Source organism: Aquarana catesbeiana, linkage group LG01 (assembly GCF_042186555.1).
Source record: "Aquarana catesbeiana isolate 2022-GZ linkage group LG01, ASM4218655v1, whole genome shotgun sequence".
NCBI classification, from domain to species: Eukaryota; Metazoa; Chordata; class Amphibia; order Anura; family Ranidae; genus Aquarana; species Aquarana catesbeiana.
The window spans coordinates 829,845,798-829,868,895 of NC_133324.1; the positions used below are offsets into that span (position 1 = coordinate 829,845,798).

A 23,098-nucleotide genomic window follows, 5' to 3' on the forward strand; every position below is an offset into this window, starting at 1 on the left:
TTTCGGCGATCTGAATACTTTGAAGTGCAAAGGAGGGATCGGGGGTTTAGACCCCCGATCCCTCCATAAAGAGTACCTTACACGACCTATTACTGTCACAAGGGATGTTTACATTTCTTGTGACAGCAATAAAAGTAAAAAAAAAAAAAATTTTTTTTAAACACAATTTATAAAGTAAAAAAAGAAATTAAAAAAAAAATTTTTTTTAAAGCTCCCCCGTCCCCGCGAGCTTGCGCAACGAAGAAAACGCATACGGAAGTCGCGCCCACATATGTAAACGTTGTTCAAATCACACATGTGAGGTATCGCCGCGATCGTCAGAGCGAGAGCAATAATTCTAGCCCTAGACCTCCTCTGTAACTCTAACCTGGTAACCGTAAAAAAAATTTAAAGCGTCGCCTATGGAAATTCATAGGTACCGTAGTTTGTCGCCATTCCACGAGTGCGTGCAATTATAAAGGGTGACATGTTTGGTATCTATTTACTCGGCGTAACATCATCTTTCACATTATACAAAAAAATTGGGGTAAGTTTACTGTTTGGATTTTTTAAAATTCATGAAAATGTCCCTTTTCCAAAAATTTGCGTTTAAAACACCGCTGCACAAATACCGTGTGATATAAACTATTGCAACAATCTCAATTGTATTCTCTAGATTCTCTGCTAAAAAATATATATATAATGTTTGGGAACTCTAAGTAATTTTCTAGCAAAAAATGCGGATTTTAACTTGTAAACACCAAATTTCAAAAATAGGCTTAGTCATGAAAGGGTTAATTAAACAGTAAGCTAATTAGCAATTAGTCACCTAGACATGTCTAGGTGACTTAGGTGAATGCCCACCCAGACCGTTCGGCACCAGTTCCCCAGAAAGAAGACCCAGGGATATCTAAATCTTATTACTCAACTTTCACTTGTGTAATCTGTCCACTAGAAAAGTCATCATAAGACAAAACTCATAAAATTTTCCAGCAGTCTGAAAAAGTGCAATAAATGTCAGATCAGTGCCCACCCAGATAGTTCGGCATCAGTCCCACAGATACACAATGTACATTATACATGCCGTCTGTTAGGTGTTTAGCTTTCACTAGTGTAATCTGTCCACTACACAAGTCATCATAAGACAAAACTCATACAATTCTCCAGCAAACTGAAAAAGTGGAATTAATGTATCTGCATAGATTTCTTGAGGGAGATTGTTGATAAATATTTCTGCCCCAAGTGGAGGGGCTTCTCCAACCCAGTCTGCAAGAGGGTCACCATATTTCCTCTGACTGTTAACCTGTAAAAGATTAATATTACACCTTTCCATCCACTCCAGAGGGGAAGCTTTATTGCTTTTGTTAAGAGAGTCAATCCAAGCCTCGCTCTCAGCGCTCCTCGCGTTGTCCTTCATTAGAGAATGATCTGCTCTCTCCTTGGGATCAGAGACTGAACTGAGCTCTCTACCATGCTCTGGACAGGAAGAAGCAGACAAAATCCCTGGTCTCCTCCATGGGCCATAATCAGTAGGTAGGAGGCTTGCCCCTAGTCCCCTCCAAAAGCCTCTGTCCCAGTTGGGTCTGTCACATATACAGTATATATGTATATATGTATATATATACATCTCAATTATCACAGGATATAACCAAAATATGCACCAAACTCTCTTGCAAACTAAGATATTACCTTGTTACCTTGTAGAGTAGTGATGACATCACCGCTGTGCAGAGAGCAGATGTGGGTGGTGCCAAGCAGGTCCTCCCATTACAGGCTACCAGCAGAAAAATACAGGAGGTGAGTAAAAGACCAGTCCCCCTGCACAAGATGAAGAAGCAGCAGTGACCAGTCTGTTTTACAGAAAGCTGTACAGATGTAAAGCACAGGGGTTCATTCATGCTGGATTATAGCAAATATCTGGAAGAAATAAATGACTGGTGTAATGGTTATCTTTACTTCCCCAATAACCACAACTCCCTCCCTATTACCTTACACCCCGATAACAAACGACACTTACACAGTTTTTTCACTGGAATGATATATATTTTATGTAAATGTATATATCAGTCACAGCTTAAAAAGAAAACAGCATTGACATTGATGTCCAAAACATACAAATACCAAAAAGAAACAATCCCTTTTTGGCTGATCTGAGACTTTAACAAAAATCACTTGATTCTACCAAAAACACATAAAACTTATTGATGCCTGAAGCCAAATACTGCCCCTAACCACTTATTGTGGTTAAGGATTTTTACAGAGCTTCAGCCATTTCAAAACCTGCAATAAATGTTACAACCTAATTGACATATCCAAAAAGACAACGTTTTTCATTCCCCTGGTGTTATTGGGACCGATAAGCTGACCAGTTTTAACGCTGATTCTAGCCCTCACCAATAACCTTCAAGCTGAGGCACTCCACCAGACTTTTTATTGCCATCCCAAGGGACATCGCTCGATGTGACAATAATGCCTATTACAGGTGAAAATACCATTACAGTGCACATAAAAGGACAAATCAAAAACCCAAAAGCATAAAAAACAAGTGTTAAAAATTAGAAGGCAAATGGAAAACTTATCTTCTTGTTTGTCATTTGTTTTTTTTGTTATTTGTTTTATATATTTTATCAAAGTAAAGTACATTCAAGTAGAACACATGTACATGTACATATACCTATACAAAAGCAAATGCCAAATAAAATAAAATAAGTGAAGAGAAAAAACAGGGGAGTGCGGGTGGGGACCTTCTGCACATTTTCCAAAGAGTGACTGTGAAGAAGTTTCCAGTGGCTTTGGCGGGCTTACAGCTATGACCGACTCCCTGACTCTCTCTGTAAAACACAATGGTTTGTCTGCCCCTCCACAATCATATCGCTCTATGCCTAAAGGCACAGTGTGATCCTGGAAGGGAGACCAAGATTTATGTGAGAATACACATAGCTCTTGTATTTAGAAAATATTGGTTTAAGCTATTTTAGCCTTAAGATAATTGCATTAATGTTCCCTGTACCATAAATGCTACAAACAATATAGTGTGGGAAAAGTTCTCACCTAACCATAAAGTAGGAGCATATTCACAACTTGTGTTAATAATGTTGAAATGTAAAAATGTTTTAAGAATTTTTTTAAAGGAAGTTTCTTTTACATTGAGCATATTTAAATGAGAAGTATTTGTGCCATGGGCCTGTTTCAATCAGCTTATCGTTTGCTTTGAAGAACCAGTCATTTATTGACCCCCTACCCTCTATTTTAAATAGATCTACTTTAGTTGGCCAAGTATTGACTGACAGCTAAAAGCATTTTCCTTTTTAGACTAATAGTTTTCCACATTAGTGACCTACACTTATTACCGAATTAGAGATTTGAAATTAATCTTTGCAGTGCTGTGATGTATATCTTTATGAGACTCACATTATTCAGTCTTTTATCTCTTATACCCATCTCTATTATCATTTTTACTAGAGCAGGACACTATTATAAGAGGTTGGAAATAATCGGAAGCAGTATTTGAATTTTTATGTTTTCAGTAATAAGTTTTCAGTAACAGCAGAATTTCAGTATATTACCATGATATTCCACTCACTGATCCAACAAATGATTGTTTTGTTTGAGTGCAAAGCCTTTTTACCGACTATAAAAACAATGCTAGTTTACCCTAAAAAACATGCAATGGGGGTCATTTACTATAGCGCCAAAAAATTCTCCTGCAGTACCAAAAAATAACTCTCAAAAAAGGCCAGGAAGACTTCAACTCTCAGAAAGTCAGCGCTAATGCAAATGGAAAGCAGCGCTATTGCGGCAATAATGCCTGTCAGATCACATATGCTGGAATAGTGGAAGTCAGTGGGGCTCGAACCTGCAAAATCCAAAGTTCTCACTGAAGGCTTTTATGCAAGTTCTTTGCCATAAAAAGTGTTTGGGGACCCGGGTTCTGCCCCAGGGGACATGGATCAATGCCAATTTTTTTTTTAAAAACGGCCGTTTTTTCGGGAGCAGTGATTTTAATAATGCTTTGAGTGAAACAATAAAAGTGTAATATTCCTTTAAATTTCGTACCTGGGGGGTGTCTATAGTATGCCTGTAAAGGGGCGCATGTTTCCCGAGTTTAGAACAGTCTGACAGCAAAATGACATTTGAAAGGAAAAAAAGTTATTTAAAACTACTCGCGGCTATACTGAATTGCCGGCTCGACAATACACATAAAAGTTCATTCAACTGCATGGGAATTCCCCAAAGGGGAACCCCGAACCAAAATTTAAAAAAAAATGACGTGGGGGTCCCCCTAAATTCCATACCAGGCCCTTCAGGTCTGGTATGGATATTAAGGGGAACCCCGGCCAAAATTAAAAAAAAAAATTGGCGTGGGGTCCCCCTCAAATTCTATACCAGACCCTTCAGGTCTGGTATGGATTTTAAGGGGAACCCCGCGCCAAAATTTAAAAAAAAAATGGCGTGGGGTACCCCCAAAAATCCATACCAGACCCTTATCCGAGCACGCAACCTGGCAGGCCGCAGGAAAAGAGGGGGGGGACGAGAGAGCGCCCCCCCCTCCTGAACCGTACCAGGCCACATGCCCTCAACATTGGGAGGGTGCTTTGGGGGTAGCCCCCCAAAGCACCTTGTCCCCATGTTGATGAGGACAAGGGCCTCATCCCCACAACCCTGGCCCGGTGGTTGTGGGGGTCTGCGGGCAGGGGGCTTATCGGAATCTGGAAGCCCCCTTTAACAAGGGGACCCCCAGATCCCGGCCCTCCCCCCTGTGTGAAATGGTAAGGGGATACAAAAGTACCCCTACCAATTCACCAAAAAAATGTCAAAAATGTTAAAAATGACAAGAGACAGTTTTTGACAATTCTTTTATTTAAATGCTTCTTCTTTCTTCTATTTTCTATCTTCTTTCATCTATCTTCCTTCGGTTTCTTCCTCCATCTTCTTCTTCTTCTGGTTCTTGTTCTTCTGGTTCTTCTTGTTCTTCTAGTTCTTCATCCGGTCTTCTCGTCCGGCATCTTCCTCAGCTGCGCCGTCTTCACTTCATCTTCTTTCCTCGGGCCGCTCTGCATCCACGATTGGATGGGAGGCTCCCGCTGTGTGACGCTTCTCCTCTTCTGACAGTTCTTAAATAACAGAGGGCGGGTGACCCCGCCCCCCTCTGACGCAGGGCGGGTGACCCCGCCCCCCTCTGACATCACGGGGAATGCCACAGGGAAGTCCCCGTGCGTCAGAGGGGGGCGGGGTCACCCGCCCTCTGTTATTTAAGAACTGTCAGAAGAGGAGAAGCGTCACACAGCGGGAGCCTCCCATCCAATCGTGGATGCGGAGCGGCCCGAGGAAAGAAGATGAAGTGAAGACGGCGCCGCTGAGGAAGATGCCGGACAAGAAGACTGGATGAAGAACAAGAAGAACCAGAAGAACAAGAAGATGGAGGAAGAAACCGAAGGAAGATAGAAGAAAGAAGATAGAAAATAGAAGAAGCATTTAAATAAAGGAATTGTCAAAAACTGTCTCTTGTCATTTTTAACATTTTTGACATTTTTTTGGTGAAATGGTAGGGGTACTTTTGTATCCCCTTACCATTTCACACAGGGGGGAGGGCCGGGATCTGGGGGCCCCCTTGTTAAAGGGGGCTTCCAGATTCCGATAAGCCCCCTACCCGCAGACCCCCACAACCACCGGGCCAGGGTTGTGGGGATGAGGCCCTTGTCCTCATCAACATGGGGACAAGGTGCTTTGGGGGGCTACCCCCAAAGCACCCTCCCAATGTTGAGGGCATGTGGCCTGGTACGGTTCAGGAGGGGGGGGCGCTCTCTCGTCCCCCCTCTTTTCCTGCGGCCTGCCAGGTTGCGTGCTCGGATAAGGGTCTGGTATGGATTTTTGGGGGTACCCCACGCCATTTTTTTAAAAAAATTTGGCGCGGGGTTCCCCTTAAAATCCATACCAAACCTGAAGGGTCTGGTATCGATTTTGAGGGGGGCCCCAAGCCAATTTTTTTTTTTAATTTTGGCCGGGGTTCCCCTTAATATCCATAATAATTTAGGGGGACCCCCATGTCATTTTTTTTTAAATTTTGATTCGGGGTTCCCTTGTGGGGAATTCCCATGCCGTTTTTATCAATGAACTTTTATGTGTATTGTCGAGCTGGTGTTCTGCCGAGAAAGTTCCTCTCGGCGGATAAGGACCCCCCTCTACTGCGCAGGCTCAGCGCCTGCGCAGTAGGAGCCGGTGGAAATAGCCGAAGCAAAATAGAGAAGAAATCAGCTGTACACGGCGCCTGTAAGAAGGTCCCCCGCGGCTTGCTTCGCTCGCCACGCTTCGGGCACGGCCTCGCTTTGCTCGACACTTTTTTATTCCCCCTCTAGGTCCACTTAGATGGTGGGGCTTCAGCCTGGACCCAGGGCGCAGGCGCCGTGTACAGATGATTGAAGATTTTCATCTTTGGCTATTTTCGGCGGCTGCTAGTCGTTGGTACTGCGCAAGCGCAGCACTTGCACAGTACAGGGGGGACCTTATCCGCCGAGGGAACTTTCTCAGCAAGACACCGGCGATTCAGTATAGCCGAGAGTAGTTTTAAATTACTTTTTTCCTTTGAAATGTCATTTTGCTGTCAGACTGTACTAAACATGCGCCCCTTTACAGGCATACTATAGACACCCCCCAGGTACGAAATTTAAAGGAACATTACACTTTTATTGTTTCACTTTAAGCATTATTAAAATCACTGCTCCCGAAAAAACAGCCATTTTTAAAACTTTTTTGCATTGATACATGTCCTCTGGGGCAGGACCCAGGTCCCTAAACACTTTTTATGACAATACCATGCATATAAGCCTTTAAAATTAGCACTTTTGATTATTCATGTTCGTGTCCCATAGGCTTTAACCACTTGCCTACCAGGCCAATTCTGACATTTCTCTCTTACATGTAAAAATCATAATTTTTTGGCTAGAAAATTACATAGAACCCCCAAATTTAGCAGAGACCCTAGAGAATACAATGGCGGTCATTGCAACTTTTTATCTAGCACGGTATTTGCGCAGCAATTGTTCGAATGCGTTTTTTTGGGGAAAAAAACAGTTTTGTGCTTTAAAAAAAAAACAAGAAAGTTAGCCCAATGTTTTTGCATAATGAGAAAGATGAAGTTACGCCAAGTAAATAGATACCCAACATGTCACGCTTCAAAATTGCACACGCTCGTGGAATGGCGCCAAACTTCGCTATTTGAAAATCCCCTTAGGCGACACTTTAAAAATTTTTACTGGTTACATGTTTTGAGTTACAGAGGAGGTCCAGGACCAAAATTATTGCTCTCGCTCTAACGTTCGCGGCGACACCTCACATGTGTGGTTTGAACAACATTTTCATATGTGGGCGGGACGTATGTATGCGTTCGCTTCTGCATGTGAGCTCACAGGGACAAGGGCACTTTAAAAGTTTTTTTTTTTTATTGTTAATTTTACTTTTTTTATTTTAGCTTGACACTTTTTTTCCAAAAAAAATTTTTTTGATCACTTTTGTTTCTATTAAACGGAATGTAAACATCCCTTGTAATAGGAATAAGCATGACAGGTGCTCTTTACAGTGAGATGTGGGGTAAATAAGACCCCACATCTCACCTCTAGGCTTAGAAGCCTGAAAAAAAAAAAAAAAAAAAAAACGATCTCTGCTTCCCAGCCGAAGCGGCGCCGTTTTTTTTTAATACAGAGGCCGAGCGTGACGTCATAACATCACGCCCGGCCTCCAAACGATCATAGAGATTCCGGCGACCATCTGGTCCACCAGAAATCTCTATGCTAAACATCCAGGGCTGGCGGATCCTGTGACCGACTCACCGATCGTAGCGGTAAGTCGGTACAAGCACCGGAGCGTGGCGGGAGGGGGGGGGACGTCCCCTCTCGCCTCCTGTTAGAATGATCAAGCAGTGGAACAGCCACTATGATCATTCTTATGGTGGGCAGATTCGCAGGCTCTAAAAGACGATATCTGGATGATGTCTGTAGCTACAGGCATCACTCAGATATCCCCGCTCAAAGCCGAGGACATCATTTGGCGTACGGCGGGCGGGAAGCGGTTTTAATGGTGTTCGCACAAATGTATTTGTTTGTTCGCATGTTCTGCTGCGAACCGAACAGGGGGGATGTTCGGCCCATCCCTAGTTCTCATTAAGAATCATGGGGGTACAACTTGTCAAGCAACTCGGAACTCCAAAGTCGCCCAACTGTGAAACAAGTCATATATATTTTAATAGAAAGGAGCTCTCATTTATACTTGCATTTACATCAGCAGAACAAATGCAGGAAGTGATGTGTGCACATGGGCCAGAAGCAAATGTGTGGGGATGCCAAACAAATCAATGAACCCCACCCACACCAAATCTAACTACCAAATCCACCCCCACATTGATTAAGCACAAGTACATATCATACCCTTATCCGGAAAATGAGCCGCACCTCCTCTTTGCTAAAGAGGGACCTCGCCATGTCCACCTAGATGGAGATCTTGACCAGCACAGGGACTTCTAGGTGATTACAATGACTTATTTCTGTGTCAGAAGGCGAAACTACACTCTTTTAATCACTGCTGCAAATATTTGATCGCAACCACTATTAGAATTTTATTATTTTTGTTTATTTTCAGAGATGCAAATTTGTATTTCTACTTATGATATTTAAAAGGCGTTCGATAAGAAATGGTGTCCCTGGGTTAGCAGCAGGAGGAAATCGTTCAGCTGAAATCACACTTTCATTCCCGCATGTCAGTCCTGACTGCAGGGGCAATTTCAGAGACATCTGTGCAGGTTTCTGCAGTGATATCAATACAAATTGCACCCCAAAGTCACACCAATTAAAACAGTGCAATTGTCACCGCTTTGACATGTCAAATCGCACCAATGTGAACTAAAGCTGACACAAACACTGCCTATCCACCAGCTGAATTCATTACCTGCAATTCTCCACAGCCGTTATATATAAAGATTCTACCTTTATCATTTACTTGCAGGTGTGCAGAAGCCTAAGTTTACATTGGAGCAATTTATCATGCAATTTGAGAGATCAAATCGCATGACTATTGGCAGCAATGGCACTGTTCCAATCGATGCAACATTTTTTTTGTGGCACCGCACCAATTTGCTAAAGTAGTTCCTGCACTACTTTTGCTGATTTCTGGTGCGACTTCAATAGACATTTGTGTATGAAGCCACACGGATGTCTATCAAGTAGCACCTAAAATCACGCTGACCTTGCTACTTTGAAATCGTGCTACTTCAAGTGAAGTAGTGCGATTTCAAAGTAGCATCAATGTGAACCAGGGCAAAGAGATTAGTTTTTGGTGCACAAATACATATTGAAATAAAATAAAGAGATATTGCACTTTCCCAAAACCACCACCCACAAACTAAAGAGAAGAAAGTAGAAGAAAAAAAACAAAAAAAACAAAACACAAGGCTCAATAATGTACTTTTATTTTACCAGCAGAAAAACAAAAAATTACATTTACTAGCTTCAAAAAATTTTGGACAGGATATATGGTGCTACATTTAGCAATGGGATTTTAAGGGCCCTGCTCATAGGAGCTTACAATCTAAAATTAGACAAAACCTTAGAGTGGACACAGCTTTAATTTCTGTGTATAATGGGCAACACATCACATTGTTATCTGCAAGATTATAGAAACATACTTAACAGTCATTCTTATAAAGCATTCCCACATAATATTACAAAAGACTTATTCAAAACACCCACCACCAGCCCACAATCCACACATACATACATTGGTGACCATGTTCTGCTGGAAGCTGCATTTCGGTGTACACGATTAAACGAGATAAAAAAAAAAAAAAAAAAAAAAAAAAAAAAAAAAAAGTAGGTCAGCAGATGCTTCCAAACGCTGTTTGCATGATCAGACAGGAACAATACACACACAACATTGACAGCATGGCCACATAAACCCACTTTTGATTGAAAAAATGCACAAGAATTTCATCAAATCTCTCAATAGCATTCCTTCTCCCCCACAAATCACAGCAAAAAACCTGACCTTCTCAGGCCAAATGAGCCCCCTACTGCAGGCCTTTATATAAGAGAGGTTGTATTGTTAGCACACTGACACACCCAATAGAAGTACACGCCCACCAGTATCTTTCAATCTGTCTCTTCATGTATGTCTAAAGTGATTGCACCTGATGGGCAGGAACACATAATAGTGTTCGCAACTCTGTTAGCCCTTGGCTATGTGCATCAAATCTCCAACTACAGGACAAAGATCAAAGTCCATTTGCATCCACATAAACAAAGCAACAGTTTTCTAAGCATATGTACCTGTGCAGTGTAAACCCTAAAATTTGAATTGTCCAAGTCCCTGAGCATGATTAGTGCTAATAAACATTAACATCAGTCCCTGGCTGCAATGAGCTTCCAATATAAAGTCCAAAATTAACGTTCTTACATTAGAACCTATTTCGACAGGAGACAAATAAAATGCCAGCATGTCTTTGGATTGTGGTGAGAAACCCACACAGGGATAACATATAAACTTCAACACAAGGATTAGCATGTTGGGGAATTGAACCAACATCCTGGGTGCTGCTAGACAGAACTGCTACCCACTTACCCACCAGGCATCCCCACAAATGTTCTCTGCATCTCTGTGGTGTGAACCATCCCTAAGTCCATAGCCATGCTCAGTGTCACAAGCAATATACAATATATTGGCCTAAGTATTGGGATGCCTGCCTTTAAAAGCACATGAACTGTAATGGCATCCCAGTATTAGTATTGGGTTCAAAACTCATTTGGCCCACCCTTTGCAGCTATAACATCTTCAACTCTTCTTGTCCACAAGGTTTAGGAGTGTGTCTATGGGAATGTTTGACCATTCTTCCAAGTGCATTTGTGAGGTCAGGCACTGATGTTGGACGAGAAGGCCTGACCTACAATCTCCTCTCTAATTCATCCCCAAAGTGTTCTGTTGTGTTGAGGTCAGGACTCTGTGCAGGCCAGTCAAGTTCCTCCACCCCAAAATCACTCATCCATGTCTTTATGGACCTTGCTTTGTGCACTGGTCCAAATGATTTGGTGGAGGGGTAATTATGATGTGGAGTTGTTTTTCAGGGGTTGGGCTTGGCCTCTTAGTTCCAGTTAAGTGAACTCTTAAGGCATCAGCATACCAAGACATTTTGGACAATTTCATGCTCCCAACTTTGTGTGAACAGTTTGGGTAAAGCCCCTTCCTGTTCCAACATGTTTGCACACTAGTGCACAAAGCAAGGTCCATAAAGACATGGATGAGCAAGTTTGGGGTGGGGAAACTTGACTGGCCTGCACAGAGTCCTGGCCTCAACCCGATAGAACACCCTTTGGCTGAATTAGAGTAGAGACTGCAAGCCAGGCCTTCTAATCCAACATCAGTGCCTGGCCTCACAAATGCACTTCTGGAAGAATGATCAAACATTCCCATAGGCACACTAAACCTTGTGGACAGCCTTCCCAGAAGCTGTTCTAGCTGCAAAGGGTGGACCAAATCAAATTTTAACCCTACGGACTAAGACTGGGCTGCTTAAAGTTCATGTGTGTGTAAAGGCAGGTGTCCCAATACTTTTGACTAAATAGTGTATCTGGAAAAGACTTAAAATGGTGGTGGAACCCTCCTACACATAGACATAATTATAGGACCTGGGAGATGAGACAACTTCTTTACATTAAGTAACATGGTGGGGATTTGAACCCAGACCCTCAGGGATGCTAAGCAGAAGTTCTAACCTCTAAGCCACGGAGCTGCCATGTGTGAGACCCTCCCACACATAACTACACATAAATACACATAAAAACACATAAATACTGCATTTCTATGGACATACATGTGATGGGATTACATTACTCAAGAGTTATTCTTCTTGATTTATTCTGTGATATTTGGTGTTTTTTTGTGGGTGAGAGTAGAATATTACCCTCAAATGTTTGGGAATTACATTTTGATTTCTGATGTTGGTACACATATCACATTTTTTGGGCTCAATTTATGAATATTTGGAAATAATAAAAAGCACAAAAAAAGTGATTCATTTTAAATTTGCATCAGCAATGGTATTGTTTGTGGATTGTAAAGACACCTGTGTGAGTTTAGGTTAAAGATTGTTGTGAGATGAAGAGTAACAAGTGAAAGTGACAGAGAAAAATATATTTTATCAAAACATTCCACATTGTAGCATTCTTAAAATCAAAATATTTTAAGTGGAAGCAACAATGTTGCAAAGGAAAATTAATTTCACAGAAAGATACATTTCATCTCAACATTAAAAGGTTTTTTTGTGAAAGTTAGAATTGTTCCATTAGAATCAGTGACTGAAACTTCATTTGGACTAAATTAGAGCAGATTTTAACTTCCAAAAAATGTTCTCTAATTAGCTCTCATTTTGGTATTTACTATAGCTCCAGGTAAAAAAGACACTGGAGATAAAATGAGAGTTATTTTCAGGTCTGAGCATGCTCAGTTGTGTTGGCACCTAGTTGTCCAAAACGGGGAATTTTTCACTTTTCAGACTTTTAAAGATATTTCAGTGTAGAAATCACTTTTTCACACAGTTTAAAAGCAGATAATCTTTAAATAATATACCGCATATTTCAGTACCATTTAGACAATTATATCATGTTCTAAACATTATTTCCATGTGCAATTCTCTAGGTTTTATTTTTTTTTTAGTAATCAAAAATTTTTATTGTTTATTTCATTTATATATACACCATTTATACAACATTCTATACCCCTTTGTTCAAACAATAGAAACATACTACACATTACATCCTACATCACCTACCACCGTTTTCCCCCCTGTCCCAGCGGCCGACATTTACATATGCGAGGGAAAAAAAAAAAAAAAAAATTAAAAAAATAAAATGGTACCCACCCCACCGTGTTTATCGTGCTTATGTTTATAAAGTGTTAAAAAAATAAAATTATAAATACTTCCCCCCTTATTCTAATTGGTGTCTTTAGTCCCCTCCATTCCTTGTTATATATTGTGGAAGAGAAAAGAAAAAAAAAAAAAAAAATTCTCTAGGTTTTAGCAGAGTAAAGGTTTGGGCACTATTTAGATTCAGGGAGCTATAGTAAATTCGATTTTGGGAGAATTTTCTCACCAGCGCTATAGTGAATACCATTTTAGCGCGAATTAGCGCTATTAGCACTAATTCGTGCTAAATTGCCGCAAATTAATTTGCGCGAATTAGCGCCATAGCGCTATAGTAAATGACCCCCAATTTCTCTCTTTCACTTTGTTTCATACTTGTCTGAATTTGTAAAAAATATTGTAAGGCAGCCAGGCTGGTGTACTGGTCCATATATATATTGCAGGAGTGTCATTTTTTAGTTTGGAAAAGAATACCATTGGAAGCACTATGCTCTATGGTCAGGATATAATAGGGGTGAGAGGAAACACCCTTGGCATGTCCCATTTAGGATTTAGATGGGATCTGAGAGAAGGCCATTCAAGCGAATCTGAGCTGAGGAACAGTCATAAAGGGTCATAATCTCCAGGAGGTGGTCCAGGGATACCAAGTTGCTAAAGTGTGACCTGTAAAAAAATCCCTAATCTAAGCAATCAAGTGCTTTTTCAGTGTCTGTAGATAACAATCATTACGTGGGGGTAATGAGTGGAAGCATAATATATTAGTGATAGGGTTTTAATGGTGTTATTTTGGGCTTTGCGATTGGGGACAAAGCCCACCTATATATGCCTTTTCAATCATTAATTGACAAAAATCTTGAAGGAAGAGATCACTGTGGATGTTTATATTTCCACTGTTGCAACACAATCTACCTTTGACATTTCTTTCAGTTTTTCTTCATTTGGAAATATTATTTGTAAATTCAGTGTTTCCGCATTGTTTATGTGCCATTACTAAGCTTTAAACAATCCCCATAAACGTGATTTTGAGAAATCACTGGTCTCTGTTGAATAACACATACACCAATTATTTGTGCAGATGCTTGTGCAGATACTGCTCTTGTATTGGTGTCAATTTGCTAAAAAAATATTAAAATAAACCTGGCATAAACCTGTATAATTCACAGGTACACAAAATGCAAAAGCATAAGTTAACTTTAATAAAAATCAAATGTTACTGCAGATTCAAAGATATAAGAATCTGCATTTTTTCTGTAGAGGTTAAACTTGGCCCGTGTATCTTTCTGCTCTAAAGCCTGCTATTGGTTACCATAGTAATGGGCAACTTTACTGTCAGCTATGGAGACTCAGTAGGTGAGATGGAGGCCAAGTGTAACCATGACAGTACGTTATAGGAAAAGTGTATTTAAAGTGAACTGGTCAGACTATTGACTTAAAATATTTATATATTCTAAATAAGCAGTGAAAACAAGTCCTCGCTGACATCTGCAGCTGTAAGAAATGTGAAGCAATGCATCCTTAAAGTTAAAATATAACTAAAGACAAAACTTTTTTTTAGTTTTGTATGAAGTTGAGAGGGATTAGAACCCCTGTCTGTTTTTATCACTGTCTGTGTCCCCGTTTGGGTGATTTGCCCTCTCTATATCTCCTGTTTACCATTACCATTACCATTGAAAGTGAAAGTAAAAGAAATCCCAAAATTTTGGGTTGTCCCCAGAAAAGTAATAGAGGGGAAATGTTCCAAAAGGGACAAAGTTGTGGTGACCTGGAGGTCCCCAAGGAATTCCTTTAATTTGTAGGGATTTCCAGTCACTTCCTGTTTGGCTATGGGACATGAAGTGAAGGGTAATCTCCACAATGAGACACAGATGGTGAAAATAAATCTGACAGAGGTTACTACCCTCCCTTGCTTTATCCAAAATGAAAAAATGTGCCTTTAGTTCTACTTTGTCAGAACTACTGAAGTTGGTTCTAGTTAATTTCTCAAGAGCTCTTTCTCACCCTAGTCTCTTTCCCAGTAGTAAACTCAGCAACCTTCCAACCTTTTAATGTAAGCACAGTGCACACCTGCCTTGAGTCTATATTAGAGCACTGGAGTTCTATCGAGACACTTCTAAAGCTGCTGAGAAACTGACTAGAACCCAGCTTTAGGCTCCATTCACACTAGCGCGTTTTTTGATGCATTTTGCATTTTGCAGAAATGCACGGGAATTTTTTAACATGGGTTCCTATGGAACATGTTCACATCAATGCTTTTTTGTATCTCTGCGTTTTTGGAAAGGGTCGGGGACTTTTTTTCATGCAAAAAGCAGCGTTTTGCATGTAATGGTTTTCAATGGACAAGCATCAAAAACGCAAGTGCACCGTTTTTGCAGCGTTTTTGATGCGTTTTTGGTGCGTTTTTGCCGTTTTTTTTTTTTTTTTTTTTTTGTAATTTTTTTTAAGACTGAAAAAAAATGAAAAAAAAAAAAAAACGCAAATCGCGGCAAAAACGCGGCAAAAACGCGGCTCAAAAACGTGCCAAGCATGAAAAAAAAACCTCCAAAAACGCTCAAAAGCAACATGCATAGGTGTGAATCGAGCCTAATGCTGGCCATACACTATACAGAAAAACGGCCGAACCCATTTTCGAAAAACGAACGTTCGACCGTGACCGCAAACGATCGTGCCATCATATAATGTCCGATAATCTGTTCAGTGGACATGAATAAATAATTTTGTGTTCGTTTTTTTACATATACCTAGTGCAAGCAGTTCGGACGGGAAACACATTAACCTTGCAATTTATCGTACGTTCGGCAGAAATTTTCCAAACATGCCGTTCGTTTTTTTTCCACAAAAACGTCACAAACGATTATCGATTTGTACCCACTAACTTGCCGAAAAACGAACGAAGTGTCCATACGAACGATTTTTCGGCCGATTTTTCGTATAATGTATGGCCAGCATAAGGCTCGATTCACACCTATGCATGTTGCTTTTGAGCATTTTTGGAGGGTTTTTTTTCATGCTTGCCACGTTTTTGAGCAGCATTTTTGCAGCGTTTTTGCCGCGATTTTGCCGCGATTTGCGTTTTGCGTTTTTTTTTTTTTTTTTACAGTTTTTTTTTTACAGTCTTAAAAAAAATTAAAAAAAACGGCAAAAACACATCAAAAACGCATCAAAAATGCTGCAAAAACGGTGCACTTGCGTTTTTGATGCTTGTCCATTGAATTCTATTACATGCAAAACGCTGCATTTTGCATGAAAAAAAGTCCCTGACCCTTTCCAAAAATGCAGAGAAACAAAAAGGCATTGATGTGAACATGTTCCATAGGAACCCATGTTAAAAAATTCCCGTGCATTTCTGCAAAATGCAAAATGCATCAAAAAACGCGCTAGTGTGAATGGAGCCTTAGTTCCTCTGTTGGGAAAATTTGGGGATAATGATTCACGGTGCCTGCAGCTACAGAGGCCAGTCAGGCTCGATTCACACCTATGCATGTTGCTTTTGGGCGTTTTTGGAGGTTTTTTTTTCATGCTTGCCACGTTTTTGAGCAGCGATTTTGCCGCGATTTTGCCGCGATTTGCGTTTTGCGTTTTTTTTTTTACAGTTTTTTTTTTACAGTCTTAAAAAAAATTAAAAAAAAAAAAAAAACGCATCAAAAACGCACCAAAAATGCTGCAAAAACGGTGCACTTGCATTTTTGATGCTTGTCCATTGAATTCTATTACATGCAAAACGCTGCATTTTGCATGAAAAAAAGTCCCTGACCCTTTCCAAAAATGCAGAGAAACAAAAAGGCATTGATGTGAACATGTTCCATAGGAACCCATGTTAAAAAATTCCCGTGCATTTCTGCAAAATGCAAAATGCATCAAAAAAACGCGCTAGTGTGAATGGAGCCTCAGGGCTTATTTTAAATAACATTTGATGCTTGTTAAAGTATGAAAATAATTCAATTTCCATAGCCTGGTGCAGGTTTACACCAACTATCTGCAAATCCATATTTTCAACATATGCTTCATTTGAATTGACCAAGTTTGAGACAGGTTTACTTTAACTGTAGAATTTCTGCTTTAGTTCAAAACTGTTATTTTACTTTTAGCTCCATGCACACTAGCGTTTTTGCACACTAGCGTTTTTTTTAAGCTCCTAGAAGCTAAATAGTGTTATCCTATGTGTCCATGCACACTACTTTAGGCTAGTAGCATTTTTTTTTAACTTCAGCGTCTAGGAGCAGAAAACATGTTTTTGTAGAGTTTCTTGGATCGTTTTTCCAGCAGAAATGCTCCTAAACACTGCTAAATGTTCCTAAACGCTGCTGAATGCTACTAATAGCGTTTTTTGAGCTTTTTTCCTTTTTTTTTTTTTTTTTTTTAAGGAATTGCAAACATGTTAATAAAATGCTATTGATCCTAAATGCTCCTAGAATGCTACTAAAACGTTACTACAAAAAACTATTACCAGCGTTTTTTATCCAGCGTTTCTTCCCAGCATTTTTTTTAGCTTTAAAAGAAACGCTAGTGTGCATGGAGCCCTTAAATGGATTTATCTTTTCATTTATTGATAATGAAAGGCACAGCAAGTATACTGTAAACCCTCATATTATTTTTATTTATTCTATATTCATCACAATGTGAAGAAAATCGCAGGAAGGCAGTTAAGAGTGGCTAGCTTTAAATGCTTTCAATGTTTGCTTTCATTTTAGGAGTACACAATAGATGTGTTCTTTCGTCAAAACTGGGAAGATGAGAGATTGAGGTTCACGGGGCCAATGCGCATTCTTCGATTAAACAATCTGATGGCTAATAAAATTTGGACTCCAGATACTTTCTTTCATAACGGGAAGAAATCTATAGCCCACAATATGACGATGCCTAATAAGCTTTTAAGAATTCAAGATGATGGAACGCTGCTTTATACAATGAGGTATTTCATTTTTTGTTCTCTAAAGTCCTGGGTGTTCACTGGTAGCATGTATTTATAAGATGTTTTGCTTTTTAGTGGCTTAAAGTGTAGCTAAGGGTTTTGGACAGAGTGAAGAAGGATTAGAACCCCAGTCAGGCTTTTATTGCTGTCTGTGTCCTCATTAGGGTCATTCATTTTTTCTTTTTGCCCTGTTTGCCATTATAATTGCAAGTAAAAGTAACAGAAAATCCCAAATGTGAGAGTAAAGTATCAGTGGAAATCTTCCAATAGGGATACTAGTTCTGGTGACTTGGGAATGAGGGGGGGGAGGGATTCCCTTATTTGCAGGGGTTTCCTCTCACTTGTTTTGGCTACAGGACAGGAGATAAAGTAAATCTTCTCAATGGGTAACAGATGGCATACAAAGAAAACAGCTGCAACTGCTCCTGTGTAAATTAACATTAGCAGAACAGGTTCAATAAGAATTCTGATTTATAGGGATGAGTTTGTGTATGTTCTAAACCCATGTTCAGCAGAACCTGGAAGGAAGCTGTCAATACCAGCCCAATCAGCTGGGGTCAGGGCATTCCTCAACCTGTAGCTGCCTGTGCACAAAGGGGTAGTGATGCTTGAGACATCATTGATATTGGCCCAATACATGTGGTCATGTTAGGGCAATGATGCCAGGAGCATTTTCACCCCTTTTTGTACAGCTACAGGGCAGAGAATGCCCCAGCCCTAGCTGATTGTCTGGCACTGAAAGGTTCTGACCTTCTGACCGAGCCCTGGCTCTCACTTTTTATGTAGCAATGTTATTTTGTTACATTGTAATTACTTTGTTTCTATCGTAAAAGATCAAAAGAGGAGTTGAGCTGCGCAGTATGTCCATTAAACAACCCTGCAGGGAGAAAAAAATTCGTTTTTAACCTTAGTTAACCCTAATCAGTCCTAATTATCTCATTCTTCTGCTTCTTCTCTTAGCTATTATTTTGCTGCTTTTTTTAATGGTTAATGTTTTAGTGTCTTTTTTAATTGTACATAATGCACATAATTCAAAAGAAAAAGGCCTTTTTAAATACCTTCACCATGCAATAGAAACACCATTTTGACATCAATATAAACAGGACAAATTATAGAACAAAAAGTGTACTATTTATTTACAGTAAAACTTGATATTTTAAAACTAGAAAAATAGACTTTTTCAGTGTTGTAAAAGTACCGGGCATGGGGCTAGCAGCATTGTAAACTTTTATTCAGGCAAGGGCCAGGGCAGATGTCAATCAGTAGCATAATTTCTTATCCTGGCAAAGCTCAAGGAGGGCAGCAATCAGTAATGTAATCTGTTATCCAGGCAAAGGATCAGTGCAGGTGGAAATCAATAGAATACCTGTTATTCAGACAAGAATTAGTACCTAAGGCAATCCAGAGCCAAGGCAAGACTAAACACAATAAAATAAAGGGTTGCAGCACTGCCATCAATGGGGACATGACCCAAGGAAAATGCCTCCATCATCCATTGGGGTAAGGAGCATTACCAGCAGTACAGTGATAGTACAGCCAGGAGTTGAGAGTGGCTGAACAGCAACTACAGGAAGCATAGGAGCTGCACTCAAAGAGATGGAAGAAGAAGCAGCAGTTTCAGCATGTCTGGCACTCCTAACATTACCATCTCTGAAAAGGAGCCTCCAGGCCCAAAGGAACAGGCTTATTCTGATGAAGGCAATGGGACCTTTTTACTAGAAAATCAGCATGATCAGAGGATGCCAGCACCCAATAGCGTTCCTCAGCGTTGAAACCCTCAAGTAGATGAGGTATTGTAGTAATCTCTAATATTCTGGGAATCTAAGATGGCCTCTACCTTGAACTCTCCTAACTACAAATGAAGATGTAGAGGAGTCAATGGTGTCCAGGTTGACTGGTTTCAGCAAGAAAACATGGAAGGAGCTGGGTATCTTCATAGAGGGAGGAAGCAAAGATGGAAACAAACAGGTTTAATTTGTTTGATGGATCTGAAAGGTCCAAGCTTGGTGCTAGTTTCTGAGAATGGATTTTGAGGAAAATATTGTGGTTGGATAGCCCCAACAGATCACCAGCTTTGAAGGTGGGAGTGGTCAAATGTCGGTTATCAGCAGAGGCTTTTTGAGAAGCAGAGGGATGCTCAAAGTTGTTATGCACTGATTCCAAATGTCAGAAAAATTGTCCAAGGGCTTGTTGACCTCTTGGAAATTGTAGATGTAAGCAGAAAAGAATCAGAACCTGGGGTGGAGGCCATAAACACAGAAGAAGGTTGAAAACCCAGAGCTTGAGTAAGCATAGGCAGACATAGTTTGGCCTTCCTAAATGGGTGGCACTGTACAGCAGCCACAACACAGGGAAGGCAAAGGTCACAAAGAACTTAGTTGTCTCCAAGGATTTGTAGTTGTCATCAGGAAAGCAGTGGTCCTGACTGACCTCTTGGTCACCTTTGAAATGGGCGGTGCTGATATATAGCACTGCCCCCCTTGGGTTGGCACGCATTTTGCGTAGTGGGTAAGTGAGGGATAGATACGAGCTGGTTAGGGGCAGATTGCTTAGCCTAGGGACAGGTTCCAGTGGAGGAGGAACAGAGTTGGGATGGATGCTATCCTGCTTCAGTAGTCTTCCTCTATAGAGGCCCCATTGCCAGTCTCCCTTCCAGCTGCTTTCTCTGTCTGATGCTGTCTGGTGTCTGCAGTGTGCACCGTTTTGCCTTGCCGAGTTCGCAGAAAGCGTTCCAGTCCTGCGCAGCTTTGCCTATTGAGTTGCTGTACTGTCCAATACTCACGTTAAAAATACTTTCATACCATTCAGTGTTTCAGTCAGAGAAGAAACGGTGGAGGAAGCCTTCTGTGGACTGATAAGTGTGCACAATTAGATTGGGGGTGACAGGTAGAAGAGAATTTGTGAGAAAAGACACACAAGGATCCAATTTACTGTTGGAAGTACATTGTGACAAAACAGCTCCTGTCCAAATCTCAGAAAGTTTTAACTCCAATAGGAATGGCAAGGTAGGATGTCACAAGAGAGGGGCTGATGTACAAGCCTTTATTTAGGGTTTCTAAGGCCTAGCTTCCTGTGGCCACAATTTAGGATTAGCACCTTTTTGCACTTTTCTTGGTAAGGTCACAGGGTCACCCTGAGCACTATCAGAGTGAAGAAGCCTTGGATACACTTTATATAAAAATTCACAAACCCATGGAAGCAGTGATTGGAATAAAGATTTATAGACAGAGGCCGCTGGAAAATGGCCAGAAACCTGATGGGAGCTGTGGATAAGCCAGTGTCTGAGATATTTTACCACAGAAATGGGACATTGGTAGCAATAAAAATACATTTTTCCAATGTTCTTGAAGCCTAGCCAAGGCTACTTTGACAAGAGCCTGATGGTCTGCCAGGGATTGGGAATAAAGCAGAATATTATCCACCACAAGGGTGTGGCTCCAAAGGTGCCCATCTCTAGTGAGGTGGAACCTTTGATACTCTTTATCTAATTGCCCACTGTATGGACTATGTGATTTTATGATTAACCACTTCAATACGGGACACTTTCATCCCCTTCCTACTGAGGCTAATTTTCAGCATTCAGCATTGTCACACTTTGAATGATGCAACACTGTACCCATATGAAATTTTTATCATTTTTTCACACAAACAGAGCTTTCTAAAAACTACTGGCTTTTTTTTGCTAAATAAACAAACAAAAGACTGAAAATTTTGAAAAAAAATAGTTTTTCTTTGTTTCTGTTGTAACATTTTGCAAATAAATAATCTTTCTTCATAAATTAAGGCCAAATATGTATATTGCTAAATTTCTTTGGTAAAAATAACCCAAATCAGCCTATATTATTTAGTCTGTAGGAATATCATAGCATCAAACTATGGTAAATATAGTATATCTGAAAATTAATCAATCCTGATGTACTGACAGCATATCTCTTGAAGCCCGAAAATTCCAGGACAGTACAAATATCCCCCAAATGACCCCTTTTGGAAACTACACAGTCCAAGGTATTTAGTACGAGACATGGCAAGTTTTTTGTGATTAGTGACTAGTGATTTTTCGTCACAATTTTTTGGAAATTGAAGAAATTTAATTTTTTCCCACAATTTTTTCACTTTTTTTACAAGTTTTAAGTTTTAATAATTTTTTTCACTTTAAAAAAAAACAATTTTTTTATTATGGTTTTATGTTTTTTATCATTTTTTTTACATATGGTGGCCAGAGCAATACAGTGTTACCATGGTAACACTGTACTATTGTGGGAAAGTGATCAGGATTTTTTACAAACAATAATTTTTCTGAATGAAAAATATTCATTCAGTGTTTACTGTTGTGATTAGCTGTGATTGGCAACAGCTAATCACATGGTACAGATGGTCTGTGATTGGTCCTGTCTTGTACCATGTGATCATTGTGACCAATCACAGAGCTCATCACAATAGTACACAATGGAAGGCATGAATCAAAGCCTTTCATTGTGTACAATTGTCATGTGATCTGATGTGATTAGCCACAGTGATCACATGATACCAGCAGACACAGTGAGTGACAGATCATGCCGGAGTATCCTCCCAGAATAACAGGGCTCCTGCCTGGCCGCCATCTTACAATGGGCCAGGCAGAGGGCGTTAATACATATATTTGGCATATTTGCATGCAGAAAAGCTATAAAATTTTTCATGCCCTCCCTCCCATTGAGCAATAGGTATGTGAAGTTGATAGGTGTATATCACTTCTGAAACATACATACTAACTCATAGTTGCTCATGCAAAATTTAACAGAACTGGTCTTCCTGGCTGGAAGCAGTAGGTAGTAGGCCCTCTACATTCTCTTACAGTTCTAAAATAACATTGTGAATGTTGAGAGGCTTTATAGATTTCTAAACATCTTTGTGTGAATTTGGATGCTTTTCCCCTTCTTGTAACCCTTTTGGACCTCGGTGAATAGTAATGCTGAAATGCTATGTATGGCACGACTATGTTATAAATTCAAAATGTTTTTGCAAAATCTTAGTTTAAAAAATATTAAATAACATATAAGAAAACTGTTAAGCCTCTTCCTTTAAATCAAAAGGCTAAAAAAATTGAACAGTGTTCCCTAAATTAAATCAAATATTAAAATCTCAGCCTCTGTAGGAGTGGGTGCTTTAAAATGATGTTATTATTAGTTTTTTACATAAAATAGTGTGTATTATAGTTTTACAGATGTTTATAAATATACAGGTGCATCTCATAAAATTATAATATCAAAAAGTTCATTTATTTCAGTAATTCAATTCAAAAAGTGAAACTCATATATTGTATATACTGT

General features: G+C 39.9%; 1 protein-coding gene across 1 annotated transcript in view; it reads left to right on the top strand.

The window, feature by feature from the left end:
• Window positions 1–23,098, top strand: part of GABRA2 (gamma-aminobutyric acid type A receptor subunit alpha2) — a 309,547-nt gene that overhangs the window by 153,234 nt on the left and 133,215 nt on the right. Inside the window, exon 5 of the mRNA XM_073608489.1 lies at window positions 17,569–17,789. Coding sequence (XP_073464590.1) covers window positions 17,569–17,789 — 221 coding nt within the window. The remainder of the gene's footprint in view (window positions 1–17,568; window positions 17,790–23,098) is intronic.